Below are 20,990 nucleotides of genomic sequence, written 5' to 3'. Positions count from 1 at the left end.
TAATATCAGCCCACAGCTGTCTGCATAACCTTTGCTGGCTATTAATTATAGAGTGAGCCCAAGTTGTTTTTTGTGTCTCTCATTTTAATAGCCAGTAAAGGCTAAGTATATAGCGGTGAGCTGTTATTAATAGCCTGGGAAGCTCCATGGGTATTACCCCCTTCCCTGGCTATAAACATTGGCCCTTAGCTGTTGTCTTATCCACTGCCGATTACAAAAATTGCGCTGGAGCCCACGCCATTTTTTTCAGAAAAATAATGTTTTATTAATTAAATACATGTCCAGTAATTTGCACACACACTGTACTAATTGTTTTTATCACAGACATCTATATATCTACATATTTTATTTGTATTTACTGTATGTAATCCATCTCTTCTATCCTGTCGGCTCCTGCAGTGATTTTACAGAACCCAGCAGATGTATTACCGGCTTTACTTTTATCTATCTCTCTATGCAATATAAATAAACATATCTATATATATATATATATATATATATATATATATGTATGTGTGTGTATTATATGTGTATATACCTATTCTATTTTATTCCAACCTGTTAGTGTGATTTTACTTTATGCGGCTTTATGCGGCTTTATGCCGGCTTTTCTTCTATGTATTTATCTAAAATATATATACAGGGTGCGCCATTTATATGGATACATCTAACTAAAATGGGAATGGTTGGTGATATCAACTTTCTGCTTGTGGCACATTAGTATATGGGAGGGGCAAAACTTATCATGATTGGTGGTGACCATGGAAGCCATTTTGAAGTCAGCCATTTTGGATCCAACTTTATTTTTTCCAATGGGAAGAGGGTCATGTGACATCAAATTTATTGAGACTTTCACAAGAAAAACAATGTTGTGCTTGGTTTTAACGTAACTTTATTTTTTCATGAGTTATCTACAAGTTTATGACCACTTATAAAATGTGTTTAAGGTGCTGCCCATTGTGTTGGGTTGTCAATGCAACCCTCTTCTCCCACTCTTGACACACTGATCGCAACACCGCAGAAGAAATGCTAGCACAGACTTCCAGTATCCGTTGTTTCAGATGCTGCACATCTCGTATCTTCACAGCATAGACAATTGCTTTCAGATGACCCCAAAGATAAAAGTCTAAGGGGGTCAGATCAGGAGACCTTGTGGCCATTCCACTGGCCCATGACGACCAATCCATGACTTTTCCTAACTCATTACTTTTCTTTTAAACTCCTTTGGCATGATTCAAAATTATATTTTCATTCCTATTACTTTTGGGATATTACTAGCACTTGTTTTACCATCCAGCTTGTCCTATTGCAAGAGGATTGTGAGCACCACAGCAGGGTTTTTTATACTTTCCTTCATTAAATAAGATTTTAAGAGGATATATATTTTTCATATTTCACCCTGAAACCAAATGGAGATTTCTTAAAAGAGTATTAATGGCTTTAGGTAAAACAAAGGGGAGAGAGATTTTGCTTCTAATAAATTTTCTAAGATCTAGGAGGCTGTAGCGTTCCTCATCTGGTAGACCGAATGCAAATGTTAAAGTTTCAAAATTTGCTATAATATCTTTATTGAGACCTGTAAGTAGACGTGAACAGTCTTTGGTGCCTCGTTTAGACCATTTACTGTATGGAAAATTAGGAAAAATGGGAAAGAAAATACTTAATGGCGCTATTTCTGGTGGAAGAGGATAGATTCTGAGATGTTAATTTATTTAATTTTTTTCCATTGTGTACTTGTGGCATTTAATAATGGATGGGAAGGTAGTGGAAGGGAGGGAACCAATAAATGTAGTAAAATTAGGGATATTAATGGGTTTTGATTATTTTGGTCTTGTTCCAAAGGAACCCAATTGTGTTTCATGTTGGGTATAAGCCGCTTTCCACTTTGTAGGGTAATATTTGCTTCATAATAAGCTTGTAAATTAGGGAGGGCTATACCCCCTTTATCCTGACTTTTGAAAAGGATATTTTACTTATTCTTGGTGATTTTTTTTGTGCCAAATCAAACATGATAGCTGTTTGTGAAATTTGTGAATCCAGGATGAAGACATAATTAAAGGGACGTTCCTAAAAATATATAGAAGTCTAGGAAGGATCAGCATCTTGTATCTGACCATTCTACCCAACAGTGAGGTATTGGTTTTGTCACATTTATCTAGGAAGATTGAATGACCCTAAATATTTTCAGTAAGTTGGTCTCCAGGGTTCGGCTTAGTGGGTTTGTTAAACTAATTCCCAAAAAGGAAATCTGACACTTCGCATGAGTAAGAGAACTCATCCTTTATCAGATTCACCACTTCTGGGTCTAAATTAAAGTTTATACATAATTATAATTATTTACATTAGTCATCAGAACAGGATCACACTGGAAGACATCTTAAATTTCGTATCATTGATCACATCCCTCCTTTGAGATGGGGCGGTGATTGTGTTAAAATGCTTTATACTATGGAATTATTATGGATCCGGAGGTTAAATACGTTAAAACCTTCTGGATTAAATGTGAATTACAATCAGTCCTTTTATGATTTACCCTTTGTGGTGTCTCTGGGTCGCCCACACACCAAGGGCAGCGGGGTACCCAGTACCGGGCCGGTGTCAGGGGGATGTGTCACAGCAGCAGTGACTCGGTCCGTGGCCCTGGGCGCCCAATATCAATGGCGGTAATGTTAATAGTGTAATAGTCTATTTGGATAGTTCGTGACACCATTCGTGGTGTTTGGCAAGGGAGATGTTAAGCCAACGCTGCATGTAGATCCGCTGGGACTGATGATATGTTGCAGCAAAGATGGTATAGCTCCACACAGGTGGAGCTGTAGTCCCAGGGCAGTGTAGGTGCAATGGACGAGGAGAGGCGCAGAATGGTATAGATGCTGCTACCCAGATGTAACGGTGCTGGAGGTGTTATCGACGACTGAATGGAGGACACCAGGGCTTGCAGTTTCAAAGCTTTACTCACAGTTCGTGGTACCCACTGGTGCCTGCCTCCGTGCCGTGTCCTCCGGGGTAGAGACTCAATCAACCTCCCGGGCAAGTCAGGATTCTCCTCCAACACGTGCCTTTCCAGAACGACTCCTCTATTGCGCCTTTTAGTGTGAAGAGCTCCAGTACCGTGGTTCTCTGGAGTTCCTCCTGTCAGATGTTCCTAGAACCTTACTTGTATGACAGACAGCTGTAGCATGATCAGGGACCTCCTGGATCCCGGCTCTCTATCCGTGTTGCTGTTGTGTCCCAAGTCTCAGATGGGAGTAGTGTATTTACAGCCAACTACTCCACCGGTGTCTGCTGCAGAACCATAAGTGTCCATACAACCTCGGGGACCGGCCTTGCGCTGAGAACCTATAGACAGGGTTCCTCTTCCAACCCACAACCCCTCTCTGTTCTCCTACTCCGTTCCACGCTGTTCCTTCTCTCTCTTATGGAAGCTTAGGTTGCAGTTCACCGTCTTCTCCTTCTCTTCTCTTTCCCGTGCCAGCTGGCTCAGATCACTGAGGCAGATGCAGCACTCTTTCTAAACTGAACTCAAACTGAACTCAAAACTAACTTCAGAACTGAACTCCTCTCGCCTGACCTCCTGTCAGACTGACCTGCAATTCTAAACCTTCCCACGCTTTTATATGGATCTCAACTCCACCCATCTCCCAGCACATCTTGTGTTACGAAGCAAGGAATCACCAGAGGTGCTCTGCTACCCTCTAAGCATGAGCCGCAATGTGATCAGTGCTGAACTATCCTGTGTGTGGGATGCAGGTGTTGAAGTGTGGAAAGGAGTTCCCAACTTACCTAGTTGGTGGGGCACTACACCTTAGAAGGTGCAGTACCTCTGTGGCGACTGAGCCTCAGGGGCGCCACATCTCCTATATACTTCAACTGGATTCTTTTTCTTTTTGCTTGGGTTAGTGCCAATTGTTTTTTTTTTTTTTAATTTCTAAAAAAAAATTTCTAAAATATTTTTTTTTCTCTTTCGCAAAATGTGATTACAATCAAGTGTCATGATCCATGGCTTGTCCCATTCAGAAGGATTGGCAAGGTGTTTTGTATTTTTATTTATTTTTTGTTTTGTAGCTTGTTCATTAGAATTTGAGACGGAACAATAATAGATAAACTTACTCTTGATACAAGGGACCTCTCTGTGTTTAACATGTGGCTTAAGAGGAGTATATTATCCATTTGAGAATTTGGGGTTGAGACATATTTCTTTAACAAGGCTTGTGTCTCCCCTATTTTTCATGTGGTGAGTTGCCAGCCCCAACTAATGGGGGGTGTTCTCACCCTTATGGATTTTCCTCAGCCCTTCTAATATCTAATTGTAATGGGTATCCTCTGTAAAACATGCTTGAAAATGAGAGTCTTAGGGTAGTTTCACATTAGCGTTTTTGTGCGCTGTTTGCGGCGCATCCATGCGCATGCGTCATGCGCCCCTATCTTTAACATGTGGGGCGCATGGACTTGCGTTTGCATGCATTCGTATGCTTTTTGCAGCGCATGCGTCTGGGCGAGTGCGTCGTGTGGCGCCAAATGCAACATGTTGCATTTTTCTGGCGCCAATTTTCAGTCGAAAAAATGCATGCGCACTATTGCGGAAGGAGTGCGCCAAAAAAACAAACGTCTATGGGAGCGCTTATGTGCGTATTGATATGCGCACGACTGCGTTAGCGTGCGCTTGCGTTGTCTGAGCAGGGACTGTCTAGACCAACCCCCAAAAAAGATACATACATTTTGTGGGTGGGCATTGTTTTTCCCTTCACTATTCTTCTGACTCTGGAGATGACAGCACAGCTTTGAGACATGTGTGAAATTTTTATTTTTCCTTCACAGAGCTCTTCAAGTGGTGAGGAAGGACAGGAGCAGCCAACTCGGGGCCGAGCATCGGTGGCAACACGGCGTGTAAGTATTTTTTTTCCCTTTTTTAACCCCATGTGGAAGCCTGCAGCAGTGCCTGTGACAGATCGCTGCTCTGTCACATTGATGTGTGATGTGACAGATCAGCGATATGTCACATGACCCCCTGTGACATATGTCAAAGAAATTGTTTAGAAAAAGGGTCGAAATAATTTAAAGTAAATTTCAAAATAAATTTACCAAAAAAAAAAAAAATTATTCCACAATAGATTTTTTTTTTTTTTAATTTAAATAACATAAAACACTAAAATTACTTTTTCCTCACAGAGGTCTTCAAGTGGTGAGGAAGGACAGGAGCAGCCAACTCGGGGCCGAGCATCGGTGGCAACACAGCGTGTAAGTATTTTTTTTCCCTTTTTTAACCCCATGAGGAAGCCTGCAGCAGTGCCTGTGACAGATTGCCATTATTGTCCCTTCCGTAACGACACGTCCTATAAAACGGTCACGTTAGTTAACCTCTTTAGCGACCCACGTTAAAAAAAATAAAAAAAATTACAAACAAAAAGATAATGCTTTATTATCATAAAAAAGTGCTATATTGCGCAATCAAAAAGAGAAATATAAATAACCATGGTACCGCAGAAAACGTCATCTTGTCCTGAAAAAAAAGAGCCATCACACAGCGTAATCAGCAAAAACATGAAAAACTTATAGCTCACAGAATCAAGTGATGCCAAAAAAATGAGACCTCACATGACTCGATGGGTCAAAATATGTGAAAATTCTAGCTGTCAAAATATGGTGCTGCAGAAACTATTTTTACAAGAAAAACTGTCTTTTATTGTGCGATAGCTGTCAAAAATAAAAACCCACTCTAAATACAACCCCCCGTTATCACCAGTTCTGGAAATATTAAATGAGTGCAATTTTACCACTCATGAAGTGCAATATGTCACGAGAAAACAATGTCAGAATCACCAGTATCCATGGAAGTGTTCCAGAGTTATTACCTCATAAAGGGACATTGGTCATAATTTTAAAAATTGGCCCAGGAATTTACATGCAAACCCCCCCTTTGCGAGTAATGGGTTAAACTATTATATCATTCAAACACTCATGTCTTTTTTTCAATTATAGGTTCCACAGCGGGACGAGGAGGAGGAGGTGAATAACGACCTCCTCATCACATCTGTCCATGAATGAGTTCCGTTGTGGGACAACCGTGATCCTCTGCATTCCGACGCAGTGGTGATACGGTGACTGTGGAACGAGGTGGCCAAATCGCTGTGGGATGGATGGGACAATGCCTCAGCTAGGGGTCAAAAGGACTTTCGTAAGTATTATGACTACGCTGCAGTGATAGAGTTGGCCGTGATCACACAACCGTGTGTGATGTGATGAACTCCTGCGAGTTTATTGCATCACATACGGTTGTTTTATCATATCCAAAATTGCTATTGTTAAATTTTTTTTTGTTTCTTTCACAGTGAAGAAAATCAAAACTAGATGGCGTTCCATGAAGGACCGCTTCAATAGGGACCTGAGGCAGTAGGGCCAGGTTCGAAGCTGTGCTGGGGCAAGGACCAGGAAGTATAAGTACCATCGTCTCCTCAGCTTCCTGAGACCGGTCCTTGCTCGCAGAGTGTAAGTATTCATGATTTATTGGATTCCACAGGAGTTGGCGAATTTCAAATTGAAATTTTTTGTGTAGTAATGTTTCGTTTTCTTTTGTTTTCACAGAACCCATAGCAGCACCTTATAACCTGGACCGGCATCAGGATCTGTCCTTCATGAAATGCCATCGGACCCGTCCCAGACATCCCACTGCGAAGGGGTAAGTAGGCCTGTAGCACAGTCTGGAGAACCGGCAGCCGGTCCATCCGGTCTTCCCCTGTCCGAGTCCTCTGCCCCTCCTTTTTATGGCTCTTCCCGCCAGCGTCAGCGGGGCTTGGACAGGCCACTCATGCCCGTGTTTGTACATTTGGGCACGGTCTTCCAGAGTTGCCTCAAGGCGCTGGGTGACACAGTGCAAACTGGTTTTTGCAAATGTCACCCGACGCCTTGAACAACTGGAAGTCGAGCTCCAGAGACCGGCAAAACATTTCTTTAGTGCCATAGAGAAGGGCATGTCGGAAAACCTGACGCCGGAACTCCAGCTTACTGTGATGCAGGCCTGCAATGCAGCATATGTGAATGCTATGCAGCAGACTCGGTTCATGCAGCCACCAGCAGCGGCAGCCTTTCCACCAGTACCACAGCTGTCAAGTATAATACCGAGTTCTGCTGCGTCCACCACCATGCCCACAGCCGCCCAACACCACTACACAATGCCAGGCGCTGGGGACCGCCACTACACCGCTCAGCCGAGTCCTATTCATGCAAGGACGTCCACCACCACCAGGCCAGCCCACCACACAGACCAGACGCTGGGTCATGGTCATACAAGGAGGTCCACCACCACCAGGCCAACCCACCAAACCGAGCAGACGCTGGTTCCTGGTCATGCGCATAGGTCCACCACCACCAGGCCAGCCCACCACACCGAGCAGACGCTGGGTCCTGGTCATGCGCGTAGGTCCACCACCACCAGGCCAGCCCACCACAATGAGCACACGCAGACGCAGGGTACATTGACCACACCCACCACCAGGCCGTGTACCCAAACACAGCAGAGCCACCGTTCCAAAAAAAGGAGAACTGTCCATGTATCTCCACCATCACCTCCTACACCATCAACCCCTCCAGCATCACCTACCCCTTTGTTTTTCCCTTCCCATGTTTCACCTCCCAATGTTTCAACGTCCAGTATCCCAGAAGTTCCGGCTAGTATACTTGGCAACTCCCCTTCATCAAACTCAAACTAATAATGTTTACAAATTAAAATTTATTTTTTTTTTACACAACAAATGACTGTTCTTTGACTCTCCCGTCGCCGGCAACACACCGTGCGCCATATACACAAAATTTTTTTGACATCTCAGATTTCAATGTCAGTTCCAATGTACAATATAATCCTTAACTTTTCTTTGTTTTTAGCTCGCCAGCTTTAGGTATCTTTCATTGAGCTATGAGGTGTCCAAAACAACACAAAGAGGAGGGGGTCAGGTCACCTTGCCAGTTGTCGGCACTATTGCACTCAGGATAATACATTTTTAGATTTTTTTTTTAAATATGTTTTCAAAATTTCACAAGTGTTGGAAAATTTCACTAGGATTAATGAAACATAAAATGGAAATTTTTTTTTAAAAAAAAGGTGTATTTTATTGGTAGCAACATTACCAAAAATGGATTGGTTTTTTTATGAACAGCACAGAAAAGTTACTATAATAAGGCCACAAACACTACCATTTGATCTTGCCATGAAACTCCCAACATCAGAAACAAAATAGGCCGCAAATCTATCCCTCATTTGTCCTATTTTAACTGTTGACCTCAGAGGGTGTTGCTGGTAATCTGGCAATGGATTAGAAAGAGGTTCATCAAGTTGAACGTTGGGTCGCTCTTTAGCCATTATGTAGTTGTGGAGAACCACACACGCCTTGACCACCTCATCCACTGTTTCAATTTTTAGATTAATTGATGTTTGCAAAATGCGCCATTTTGAGACTAGGATACCAAAGGCGCACTCCACTGTTCTTCTTGCCCTGGACAGTCTGTAGTTAAAAATCCTTTTAGTATGGTCCAAGTCACGACTAGAATATGGTTTAAGGAGATTAGCGCACATCTGAAAGGCCTCATCCCCAACCACAACAAACGGCATTGCAGGTCCTTCAGTGTTGGGAAGTGGTTGTGGCTGAGCAAAATTGAAATTAGTCAGATATAATCGCTGGCCCATGTCTGAGTCTTTAAATGTTCTCGAATCATTAGCACGTCCAAATGATCCAATGTCCACGGCCACAAAGCTGCAGTCCGCACCGGCAATGGCCATGAGCACTATTGAAAAATATTTTTTATAATTGAAGTACTGAGATCCAGTTCTTGCCGGTTTGTTAATGTGAATATGTTTGCCATCTACTGCTCCAATACAGTTGGGAAAATCACAAAATTCTTGGAATTTGGCAGCTTTGTCCTTCCATATTTCCGGGGTGGGTATTGGTAAAAATTCATCATGAAGAACGTCCCACAAAGCCCGGCAGGTGTCTGCAACAATCCCAGAAAGTGTTGAAATTCCTATCCAGTACTGAAAATGGAGCGATGTTAATGTCTCTCCAGTAGCCAGAAATCTAATAAAAAGCAAAATAAAAAATAAGTACATTGCCAAACAATAATTATCAATGCATTTAGTTTGAAATATTACGTACCGTAGTGTCACCAACAGACGCGCCTCAGCAGGAATCGCTCTCCAGAGCTGGATATCCTGCCTGGTGATGGCTCCTTCAACGCGTCGAAGCAAATAATAAAAACTGTCTTGACACATCCTCGTGTAGTCATATTTGTCTGGATTGTTATTTAGCTCGGTGAATAAAGAGTGGTAAGCTCCAAAGCTCTCCCTGACTTCCACAATAGGGTGTCGCCAAAATCGCCTACGCCGGCTTCTCCATCTTTTTCTCTTCCGTTGTTCGTCACAAGCTACTACAAAAGCAAAAAACAAGCCAAGATCCAAATCAAGGTTGCGGTACAAACTGTCCATTTGAAGATCCATCTTGATGCAGGAGACAGGAGCAAAATGGGAGGATTTCTTCTCTGCAATGGTATATTTACAATAATCTCATGAGACCCGCCCACTTGTGTCCCATTGGTTGTGTTTTTATCATTGAATTTCACATCTGTCTTTTTTTTTCTTTGATCGCATGCGCATAAAAACGCAAACGCATGCAAAAACGCATATGAACGCGTGTAAACACTGCGCTTTTAAGCGCATGCATCAAGCGCATGGTCAGAAAAAAGATGCATTGTCATGCGTTTTTCACGCGTTTTTCGGTGTGCATGAAACGCAGCGCACAAAAACGCTAATGTGAAACCACCCTAGTATGTATGGTGCGATTTAATTTTGCTAGCATTACATATATTGAACAATAATCGTGCCATTAGATCAAAGTGCTATTATATGAGGACTTTATGTGCTATATAATTACAGCACATACTCGTGTATAAGCCGAGTTTCTCAGCCCTTTTTTTGGGCTGAAAAAGACCCCCTCGGCTTATACACAAGTCACGTTCCCACTTCTTTACCGATGTAGGGTGGAGGTCCCCGGCGTCTCCGGGTCTTCTGTGCGCTCCCCTGCAGCCTGTGTCCCGGTGGCTGCTGACAGGGTCGGCGTTGGCAGCGGGACAAGTGCCGGGGTCCTGAGCAGATGGGGAAACCGGTGTGCTAAGGGGGCCAGGTGCCGGTGCTCTGGGGGTCACGTACCAGTGTCACCACTGGCTCAGGCCCTCAACACTTGCGATATTCATCTGTCCCAGTTCCACCACTGCACTTTGTCTTCCTGGTCCTCTGGCAGTGACGTTCAGGTCAGAGGGCACGATGATGTGATTAGTGCGCACCCTCTGCCTGAACAGTCGCTACAGAGAGGCGGCGACACTGAGGACCCGTGGTCAGCGACGAGAGGGGAGTATATAATTTTTTTAAATTGCAGCAGCAGCAGCATTATATATGAACAACTTATGGGACCATCATTAACCTTTTATGCAGCATTATATGGGGCATATTATTCTATGAAGCATCTTATGAGGCCATCATTAACCTTCCGTGCAGCATTATATGGGGCATATTATTCTATGGAGCATCTTATGGGGCCATCATTAACCTTTTATGCAGCATTATATGGGGCATATTTTTCTATGGAGCATTTTATGGGGCTATCATTACCCTTTTATGCACCATTATATGGGGCATATTATTCTATGGAGCATCTTATGGGGCCATCATTACCCTTTTATGCATTATATGGGGCATATTATTGTATGGAGCATCTAATGGGGCCATCATTAACCTTTGTGCAGCATTATATGGGGCATATTTTTGTATGGAGCATCTTATGGGGCCCATCATGAACTTTATGGAGCATTATATAGTCACATTATGAACTTTATGGAGCATTAAATGGGCCTATCATGAACTCTATGGAACATTATATGGGCCCATCATGAACTTTATGGAGCATTATATGGGGTGTATTTTGCATGGAGCATCTTATGGGGCCTATCATGAACTTTATGGAGCATTATATGGGCACATCATGGACTTTATGGAGCATTATATGGGCCCATCATGAACTTCATGGAGCATTATATGCGCTCATCATGAACCATTATATGGGGTGTATTTTGTATAGAGCATCTTATAGGGCCCATCATGAACTTTATGGAGCATTATATGGCCCCATTATGAACTTTATGGAGCAATATGGGCACATCATGAACTTTATGGAGCATTATATGGGCCCATAATTAACTGTATGGAGCATTATATTGGTCCATCAAAAACTGCATGAAGCATTATATGGGGCTCTTGATTTAATATGTAGCCCCCTTGCTTTGCCCAAGCATTGCTGAGTACAGGTACCGGTCTTGGATATGCAGTGTGTACCGTATTGAGAATTTAATTGCTATGGTATGGATTTCTTTTATAAAGTCTTTTTTGTATCTCGTTAGAAATGGATCCCAATACTTTTAATCCTAGACCAAAACAAAAACGCAGATCATGCGAAGCTGCTTTCAAACTTAAGGTTGTGCCAAGGGCAGAAGAAAGCAATAGCAGTATTGCAAGTAGGGAATTTTGTGTTAATGAAAAACAAGTGAGGGAGTGGCGGAAAATGAAAGCTGACTTGGAAAAGATTCCAAAGGCAAAAAAAAGCTCAACGTGGTTTAAAGACGTCATATGAGGCTCTAGAGACTGAATTGCACAAATGGGTTATGTAGTGTCGTCAAAATGGTTACTGCGTAATACGCATATGAATTCACTTACGTGCCCTTCAAATGGCTAAAAACAAATTGAAAGCACCAGGAATTGAAAATTTTGTTGCATAAGCAGGATGGTGCACCCGCTTCATGAATAGATTTGGCCTATGTTTGCGGCAAAGAACAAAGATTTCACAGAAGTTGCCAAAAGACCTTGACGAAAAAGTGATGTCATTCCATTCATTCATGATAAAACAAAGAAGGATCCTTAACCATGACCTGGGAGATATTGGAAATATGGATGAAACACCTATGACTTTTGATCTTCCAAACAACAGAACTGTGGCTAATATGGGAGACAAAACTATTTTACTCAGAACCACAGGAAATGAAAAAAACATTTCAGTCGTTCTTTCATGTTTGGCTAATGGAACTAAGCTGTGGCCTGTCATTATTTTTAAAAGAAAGACCTTGCCTAAAAAAGTCCAATTCCCACCACAAATTACAGTGCACGCACATATTAATATTTATATTATTATTTTTATTATTAAATTTGGAATGGACGACCAGGAGCAGCCTTAAAGAAAAAAAAACATCATTGCCAGTTTGGGATATGTTCAGAGCCCACACATCTGATAACATCAATTGGCAAAGTTTTCTCAAGTTACTTTAGTGGTTATTCCAGGTGGACTTACATCTGTATTGCAGCCCCTAGATGTGTGTTTAAATAAATCTTTCAAAGACCTTGTGCGAAGGATGTGGCATGAATGGATGTCATCTGGTAAAATATGATGATGGTGGTTGTAGTCGTGTTGCAAGGCAGGTGACGCTGTAAATAAGTCAGAGGACACAGTGGAGTGCAGTCTTCACACTTTTACTCGCAGTTCTTCCAGTTACAATCCCCAGTTGGGCTGCTATGTTCTCCAGGTCAGTGGTCCAGCCAGTTCTCATGTAATTTGGCGTACACCGTGTCGGAACCCGCTTCAGATGTTCCTTCTCTGGACGTCTCACTGCACTGGCTTCCTCCTCTCCTGCCCTGCACCTTCACACACAGTGTCCCAAGCCAGCACCCCCGGATCCTATCGGGCAACATGCTCTAGGTCCCCTTGATCCTATCCAGCTGCCTTTTCAGCGAATGTGAATGGACGTGGCTGCAGCACATTCAGATACTGCAACCTCCAGTTAGCTGAGTCCTTAGTTTCTCCACTAGTCTGGGGCTGGTCCCCTACTGCGACCTGGTCCCTCCACCCGACTATGGTCGGCGTGGATACGGGCCCAACAGGTGGATTCCTCACTACCCGTGCCCCTAGGACCCCTTCTTCGTCTCTTTCACTGAAGCTTATCTTTCTGTTTCTTCTGTTTTTCCTTTCTCACTTTCTGCTGTCTACTGGTCTAGGGTCGAGCTCCTCACTGCTCAAGTCACCAAATCTAACTCACTCTCTCACTGTCACTTCCTTCAGCTCTCCCTTGCTGCTTTCTCCACCCACACCCTCTACCTAGTCCCTCCCTGGTCTGGAGAGGTCTGGTGTTGGATGCACGTGTCTGGGTTCTGGGTAGTGTCCCCCTCCTTACCTGAGAGCGGACTACCACACCTCTGGATGAGGTGCAGTACGTCTGTGGTGACGGAACCCTCAGGGGCGCCACACACACACAGCCAGAATAAAGTCCTTTAATTGAAAAAATGACACAGACTCCTTTAATAATCTAAATTAGACCATACTTACAACCTTGCTTAATTCCAACAAAGCCCTCATTCTCCTGTAATAAAATAAAAATAAAAATATATACATACTAGCTGAAAAGCCCGGCGCTGCCCGGGCATAGTAACTAACTGTGGTTAGTTATAACAAATTATAATTATCCTCCATCCCATAGTCCCGTGCCCATATACCCATCATACATATCCACCATCCCATAGTCCCGTGCCCATATACCCATCACACATCCTCTATCCCATAGTCCCATGCCCATATACCCATCATACATATCCTCCATCCCATAGTCATGTGCCCATATACCCATCACACATCCTCTATCCCATAGTCCCATGCCCATATACCCATCATACATATCCTCCATCCCATAGTCCCGTGCCCATATACCCATCATACATATCCGCCATCCCATAGTCCCGTGCCCATATGCCAGTCATACATATCTGCCATCCCATAGTCCCGTGCCCATATACCCGTCATACATATCCTCCATCCCATAGTCCAGTGCCCATATACCCATCACACATCTTCCATCCCATAGTCCCATGCCCATATACCCATCATACATATCTGCCATCCCATAGTCCCGTGCCCATATACCCGTCATACATATCTGCCATCCCATAGTCCCATGCCCATATACCCATTATGACATCATCATCACCAAGGCAACCATTATGACATAACAGTCACCATTGCAACCTATTAAGACATCATCGTCACCATGGCAACCATTGTGACAGCATCTTTGCCATTGTAACCTATTATGACATTAGCATCGCCATAGCAACCATTATGACATAATAATGAGGGCGGGGCTTGCAACCTATGATGACATCAGCGTCACCATGGCAACCATTATGACATCATAACGAGGGGCGGGGCTTGATACACACTTTTTCCCCATTATGTAGATAGGGGCAAAATTGTTTGGTGAATTGGAACGCGCGGGGTTAAAATTTCGCCTCACAACATAGCCTATGATACTCTCGGGGTCCAGACTGTGGCAAATTTTGTGGCTGTAGCTGCGACGGTGCGGATGCCTATGCCATAAACACACACACACACATACATACACACCCACATTGAGCAAAATATATATATATATATATATATATATATATATATATATATATATATTTATTACCATACCTGTCTGTTGTTCTGTCCATATCTGGGGGATAATTAGTTTTCAAGCTGGACGTTGCCAAGATGCGACTGAACCACTGGTGAATGAGCTGCTGGGAGCGCAGCGTAAGAGACCAGGGATGACATCATAGAGGTTACCTCCTGATACTGGGCTCTGTTCCCAGCCGAGCTGAGAGTTTTGCATGGCTGGTTATAGAAAATACAGCGGGACGGAAGCATTGTTTTGTGCCTTGTTTTCTTTTAAAGTGTTCACAAAAGGGATTAACTAGTGGGAGAGTTTTATAGGTCGGGTCGTTGTGGACACGGCGATACCAATACGTGTACATTTATTTTTTAGATTTTTTTTTTCCATTCAAATATTTAATCAGTGGTAGAATATATATTGTTTTTTTTTTAAATATCTTTACAATTATTTAATTTTTTTTTTTTTACTTTTTTCCTAACTTTTTTACTTAGTCCCACTATGGGACAATCATTTTTTTCCAGGCTGATGGCTTCTATAGCATGCAGATGAAGCAGCATCTACATGCCACAGAAGCTGTCAGAGCAGCACTGACAGAGAGACTTGCTGAGAATGCACAGCGCATGATCAGCAAGCTTGCTAGGTCTAGTGACCAGGATGTTGTCATGACATCAGGTCAACATAGCAATGATCAGGACTCCGCGTCACACTGTGGGATCTCTGATACAAAGGCAGAGGGGCTGTCAGCCCTGTGCCGGCTTCCAGAATGATGCAATCGTGTTCGATAGCAGCAATTCGGGGGTTAAAGAGCCGGAAGCGGTCTGTGACTGCTCCTGGGACCTAGTGCCGGATGTCAGAATCAGCTGACACCCAGCGGCGATCACCCAGACACCCCCCGTGTGTGCAGCCAATCGCAATGACGTAATATTCCGTCCATGCTCAAATCGGCCCAGGTCACATGGACGGAATATTAAGTCAGATGTCAGAAAGGGGTTAATATAAAGGATTTTACTAAACTATACATTGGAACAGGTTTAGAAATGTTTTATATACTTACCCGATGATTGTTCTCTGCATAATCTCTTCTTTTAACATGTTTTTATGTGTTCTGTTGAAATAAAGATATTGTATTTCATACTGAAACTTTGTTTATGGGAGTAACCTTTGTAGGCTATGTTGTTGGGATTTCTACTCCTGAATATATGTAGGTCCTTATTTGGGCTTTTTATACGTGGGTAGACAAAGGAACTACATATTGCGGCAAAAGGCGTATACATGACAGCATCATACTGCAGGGAAAGACATGTATTTTACAGCAACAAAGAAAATGATAATACAACATGACAATATTTAGGAGTATTTCATCAAACTCCATTACAGTCCATAAATCCCCATGTCCCTTTTACCTAATGTCGTTACTCACATAATGTCACATATTGACAACTGTATTGTCCTTGTCTCAGACACTACTTACTACCATATGACACCACTTATTCACTCTCACAATGCCCTGCAGCTACTCCTATTAACCTTTGTATAAGCCAACCATCCCTGCTAATGGCTCTGAAGTCATTATATGTCTCCATTCTGGACAGAGTTCCAATAACAGCATCTCATTAGCTGCAAAGTTAGTAAGCAAAAAGTTTTCCACGACGGCAGCTCAGTCCAACATGGCTGTTCAACATATTTAGTACTGATCATTTCCTTACAATGAGTGATTTTAATTTAACGTGGCCAAACATGAGGAATGACAAGGGGTTGTCCTACTAGTGGTCAACCCCTTTAAGAAGATACAATTTTCAGTTAAAATATTTCCAACATTCTGAACATGAAAAAGGCTTCTCTCCTGTGTGACTTCCCTGATGCTTATTAAGAGTTGATTTCGGTGAAAAGGATTTCCCGCATTAAGAACATTAAAAAGGCTTCTCTCCTGTGTGGGTTCTCTGGTGCCTAACAAATTTTGATTTATGGTTAAAACATTTCCCACATTCTGAACAGGAAAAAGGCTTCTCCCCTGTGTGGGTTCTCTGGTGCCTAACAAATTTTGATTTATGGTTAAAATATTTCCCACATTCTGAACAGGAAAAAGGCTTCTCCCCTGTGTGAGTTCTCTGGTGCTTAACCAAATCTGGTTTATGGGCAAAACATTTCCCACATTCTGAACAGGAAAAAGACTCCCCCCCCCCCCCCCCGCGTGATTTCTTTGGTGTATAACAAGATTCCATTTGCGGTTAAAACATTTCTCACATTCTGAACAGGAAAAAGGCTTATCTCCTGTGTGAGTTCTTTGGTGCTTAACCAAATCAGATTTCTGGATACAACATTTCCCACATTCTGAACATGAAAGTCTATTCTCTGCTATGTGAATTTTTTCATGTTTAAGAAAAGTCTTTTCGAGAAAACTATTTCCATATTCTGAATATGAAAATGGCTTCTTTCCTTTAGAATCAATTTGTTTTTTAATGCTTATATTGTTACTTTGATTTTCCTTAGTAGTTGACAATGAACCAGAAGACAGGACCTGTTTCAAAGGATCAGATGTCAAATCTTTGCTGTGATGGGATGATGGTATATCTGGAGTAATGGCGTTCTCTTCAATTGTATTCTGTGGGATCTCAAGATCATCTGATTTAAAAATTGAAGATGTCAGCTGTCCTTCTGATCTCCTGGTACAGTCATCTGCTAAAAATAAAACCAATTATTAATTTTGAATAAAATATCCTCAAATGTTATACTTTTGAGCATTTCTACTTAAACTGTCTGTAAAAATTGCAAGCTTTTTAAAAATATTGAATTATTCACCAAGACAATGACAATTCAGAGTCTAATCAAAAGCCTTCTAGCATGAACTAGTGCATCGTGGTGTTCAATGGTTTGTTCATTCTGCCTCTCAAACATGGAATAAAAAGCCACCAAACAATACTATATAGGTGAAAATTATACCAATAAAACTTCTACTCATGTCACGAAATAGAAGATACCACTAAGGTCCATCATCTGTCAGTGGAAAAAAACCGGATTACTTACCGGTAATACTCTTTTGTAGAGCCACGACAGCACCCACTGAGAGAGGGGATCCGCCCCCAGGAACAGGAAACCTACAGAGAGATAAAAGGGGCGGTCCCCCTCGCTCCCTCAGTTGGATTACAGAGAACAAGAGGAACCGCCACACATGCTTTAGTCAATTTGCTCAGTAAGCGATTCTAGCATATATTTATATACAGCTTCTATCCTTCACTCACCAGAGTGAACCACGTGTACATATATCAAGGGAGGGAAGTGAGCGGGTGCTGTCGTGGCTCTACAAAAGAGTATTACCGGTAAGTAATCCGTTTTTTTCTCTTCGCCACGACAGCACCCACTGAGAGATTTTCAGAGATAATCACCTGGGAGGGCCCACCGTGTTAAGGACAGATCTACCAAAGGCCAAGTCATCGGAAGAAGACAAATGTAGCCTGTAGTGATTATAAAAGGCAGAAGGAGAAGACCAGGTTGCGGCCTTACCTGCTTTGCTCAACAGTTACTTTTACCCACCTCTAGGGAAACAGACCAATATTAGCTCAATTAGGACTTCCGTCCTTTTGGCCCAGGAAGAAGATATGGCTCCTGCAGAATGTGCCCTCACGCCCTGTGGCGGGCCTTCTCCTTTTTTTGCCGAATATGCCAATGCGTTTCTTATCCACACTTCTTGTTACCCTGGAAAGAGACAAAAAGAGACAAAAAGAGCCCTGCTCTGCCTCCAGGGTCTAGAGTTATCTATATAGACTAAGATGGCCCCCTTTACGTCTAGGCCATGCTATCTTTCCTTCTCTGGTGTTGCCGGGCTATCATAAAAAAAGAGGGAAGGTAGATTTTTTGGATCTATGGAATTTAGCAGCCTTCTTAGGGAGGTAGGACGGTCCGTCTTTGACACTATTCTGCCCTGAAATATTGTCAGGATGGAGGATCTATTGACAGGGTCTGGAGATCATGCATCCTCCTTGCCGATACTAGAGCTGCCAATATGGCGGCTTTCAATGAAACGCACTTTATTGAGGTCAAGTGTATGGGCCCGAATGGTCCCTGTGTGAAAGCATCTAGGACTAAGCTAAGGTCCCCAAGGTGGTCCTTGAAGAATGTGAACCGGGTTTGCTTGCTGGCAAGCAAAGATCGAGCTACCCCTTTGTTGCCCACACGTTATAATTATAGTTGGCCTCCAGAGCTGAAACTCGGAATTTTTGGGGTGTTACCTGCAAGTCCGAACTCACACCCCTCCTGCCGGGACTCTAATATGGCAAGGAAAAAGACCCTCCCCGGAAAGGTCTGCTGAATGGAAAGTTTAAAGTTTTTCCTCCAAGAGGGTGCCAAATAAGTAATCTGCTTAGCTTCAGTAACTGCCCCTCAAATTACATGCCGTGAGGCGTAGACCTTTGACCTGAGGGTGTAACAGGGTCTTTGTGAGCGCAGGTCCCGATCCAGAGGGAGAACCCATGACATGACTCTCAGCCATGAAACCCACGGCTTTTTAGCCCCACCGGCTATTAAGATGACTCTCGCTCCTTATTACCTCATCATCCTGGTAACAGCTGGCGACCATAACATCGGAGGGTCTGGTGAACCGTCCAAGGGTTTAGAAGGGCGTCGAGTACATGCCCTGTACAGTGGAGCGAACCTTTCGACCTGTCTATTGTAGCGAACAGATCTATCTCCGGCATGCCCCATATAGCCGCTATCATCTTGAAGATGCCCCGGCTGAGCACCCATTCCTCTTGATGCCGGGTAGGGTGGCTGAGGAGGTGTGCTCCGGAATTGTCCACTCCACTGACATGGAGAGCACCAGGAACAGGCTCTGAAGTTATTACCCTGATAAAAACGGGTCAATAGGAACAACAGGTATGTTTTGTCTCTCTGCAGGATTCTCTCTGCGGTAGATATCAGAGTTCTTGACCGTATTCCTCCTCATACTATGAAGGTACCATATCATACCATGAAGCATCCTGAAGTGATATGAGGTCCTATGAAGTACCATGAAGTACTCTGAAGCACCATTAAGTACCATGAAGTACCATGAAGCACCATGAAGTACCATGAAGTACCATGAAGCACCATGAAGTACCATGAAGCACCATGAAGCACCATGAAGTACTATGAAGCACTATGAAGTACCATGAAGTACCATGAAGCACTATGAAGTACCAAGTACCGTGAAGTACCATGAAGTACTCTGAAGCAATGTGGAGTACCTTGAGGTAACATGAAGTACCATGAAGCACTATGAAGTACCATGAATTACCATGAAGCACTATGAAGTACTTTGAAGCAATGTGGAGTACCTTGAGGTACCATGAAGTACTCTGAAGCACTGTGAAGTACCATTAAGTACCATGAAGTACTAATAAGCATTATGAAGCCCTATGAAGTACCATGAAGTACTGTGAAGGTACTATAAAGTACCATGAAGTAATATGAAGCACTATGAAGTACTATGATGCAATCTGAAGTACTATGGAGCAATACTAAGTATGAGGCAGTACTATGAAGTACCATGAAGCAATATATATTATGAACCACAAAGGATGCACAATGCAGCACTATTCAGTACTATTATGCCATCTGAAGTACTATGATGCAATACTAAATATGATGAAGTACTATGAAGTACCCTGGCATACCATGCAGCAATATTATGCGCTATGACATACTATGGCGCAACAAGAAGTACCACAAGGTACTATGACACACCTATGACCTATCATGAAGTACCATGAAGCAGTCTGATGAGCTATGGCACACTATGATGCAACTAGAAGTACTATGAAGTACTGCAACATATCACGAAGTACCACAAAGCAAATATGACGTACCATGAATTATATCATTGGCTGCGTGTGCATCACTATTTGCGCTTTTTCTCTTATTTTTTTCTTTTTTTTTGATTCATCTTTGGCGCATGTTTGCAGCGGGCCGTAATATTTGGTAGTTTATACAGTGGTGTCCACCTCTCACTGCATATCTTTCGTACTATGAAGCACCATGCAGTACCCTGAAGTACTATGAATTACCATGAAGTATTCTATGATGCAGTACGATTCATAGAGCCGCTATGACGTAATACGATACATCCAGACTCTATTATACCATATGATATACATAGGCCCCATGGGGTACACACAGACTTACGGCCCCGCTTCAAGGTAATAAACAAGAGACCAGGCCCACAGTTGCACTCAAGGGGGCACCTCTCAGAGTTCCAGATAACCCCCACTCTGAATGGTACATCTCAATTGTCAGAGTGACCTCCCCCGAAGGAGCCAATTAACGAGCTGCAGCTGGCAATCTTCACGGAGACAATGCGTAGCTGAAGTCCCCCATAAGGCTCTCAGCACATGAAATTGTGTGTGCCCCTAGGACTGCTACCAGTATGCTGCTGTTTACCAGGATCTATGACTGGTATTCCATTATGGTACTTGCCTGGCTTCCAGCTACTTAGCTGCTGCCATCTA

At 42.9% G+C, this 20,990-nt stretch overlaps 1 protein-coding gene across 7 annotated transcripts in view; it reads right to left on the bottom strand.

The window, feature by feature from the left end:
- LOC141047273 (uncharacterized) overlaps window positions 1–20,990 on the bottom strand; it is a 201,979-nt gene that overhangs the window by 144,365 nt on the left and 36,624 nt on the right. Inside the window, exon 7 of one of the 7 annotated variants that reach the window (XM_073542288.1) lies at window positions 17,030–17,187. The exons of the other annotated variants lie outside the window; for them this stretch is intronic. Coding sequence (XP_073398389.1) covers window positions 17,030–17,187 — 158 coding nt within the window. The remainder of the gene's footprint in view (window positions 1–17,029; window positions 17,188–20,990) is intronic. 7 annotated transcript variants of the gene reach the window in all.

This window comes from Dendrobates tinctorius, unplaced genomic scaffold (assembly GCF_039654945.1).
Source record: "Dendrobates tinctorius isolate UK_male_01 unplaced genomic scaffold, ASM3965494v1 ptg000126l, whole genome shotgun sequence".
Classification (NCBI taxonomy): domain Eukaryota; kingdom Metazoa; phylum Chordata; class Amphibia; order Anura; family Dendrobatidae; genus Dendrobates; species Dendrobates tinctorius.
Note: the sequence above shows the minus strand (reverse complement) of the source record. Positions and strands in the feature narration are given on the sequence as shown.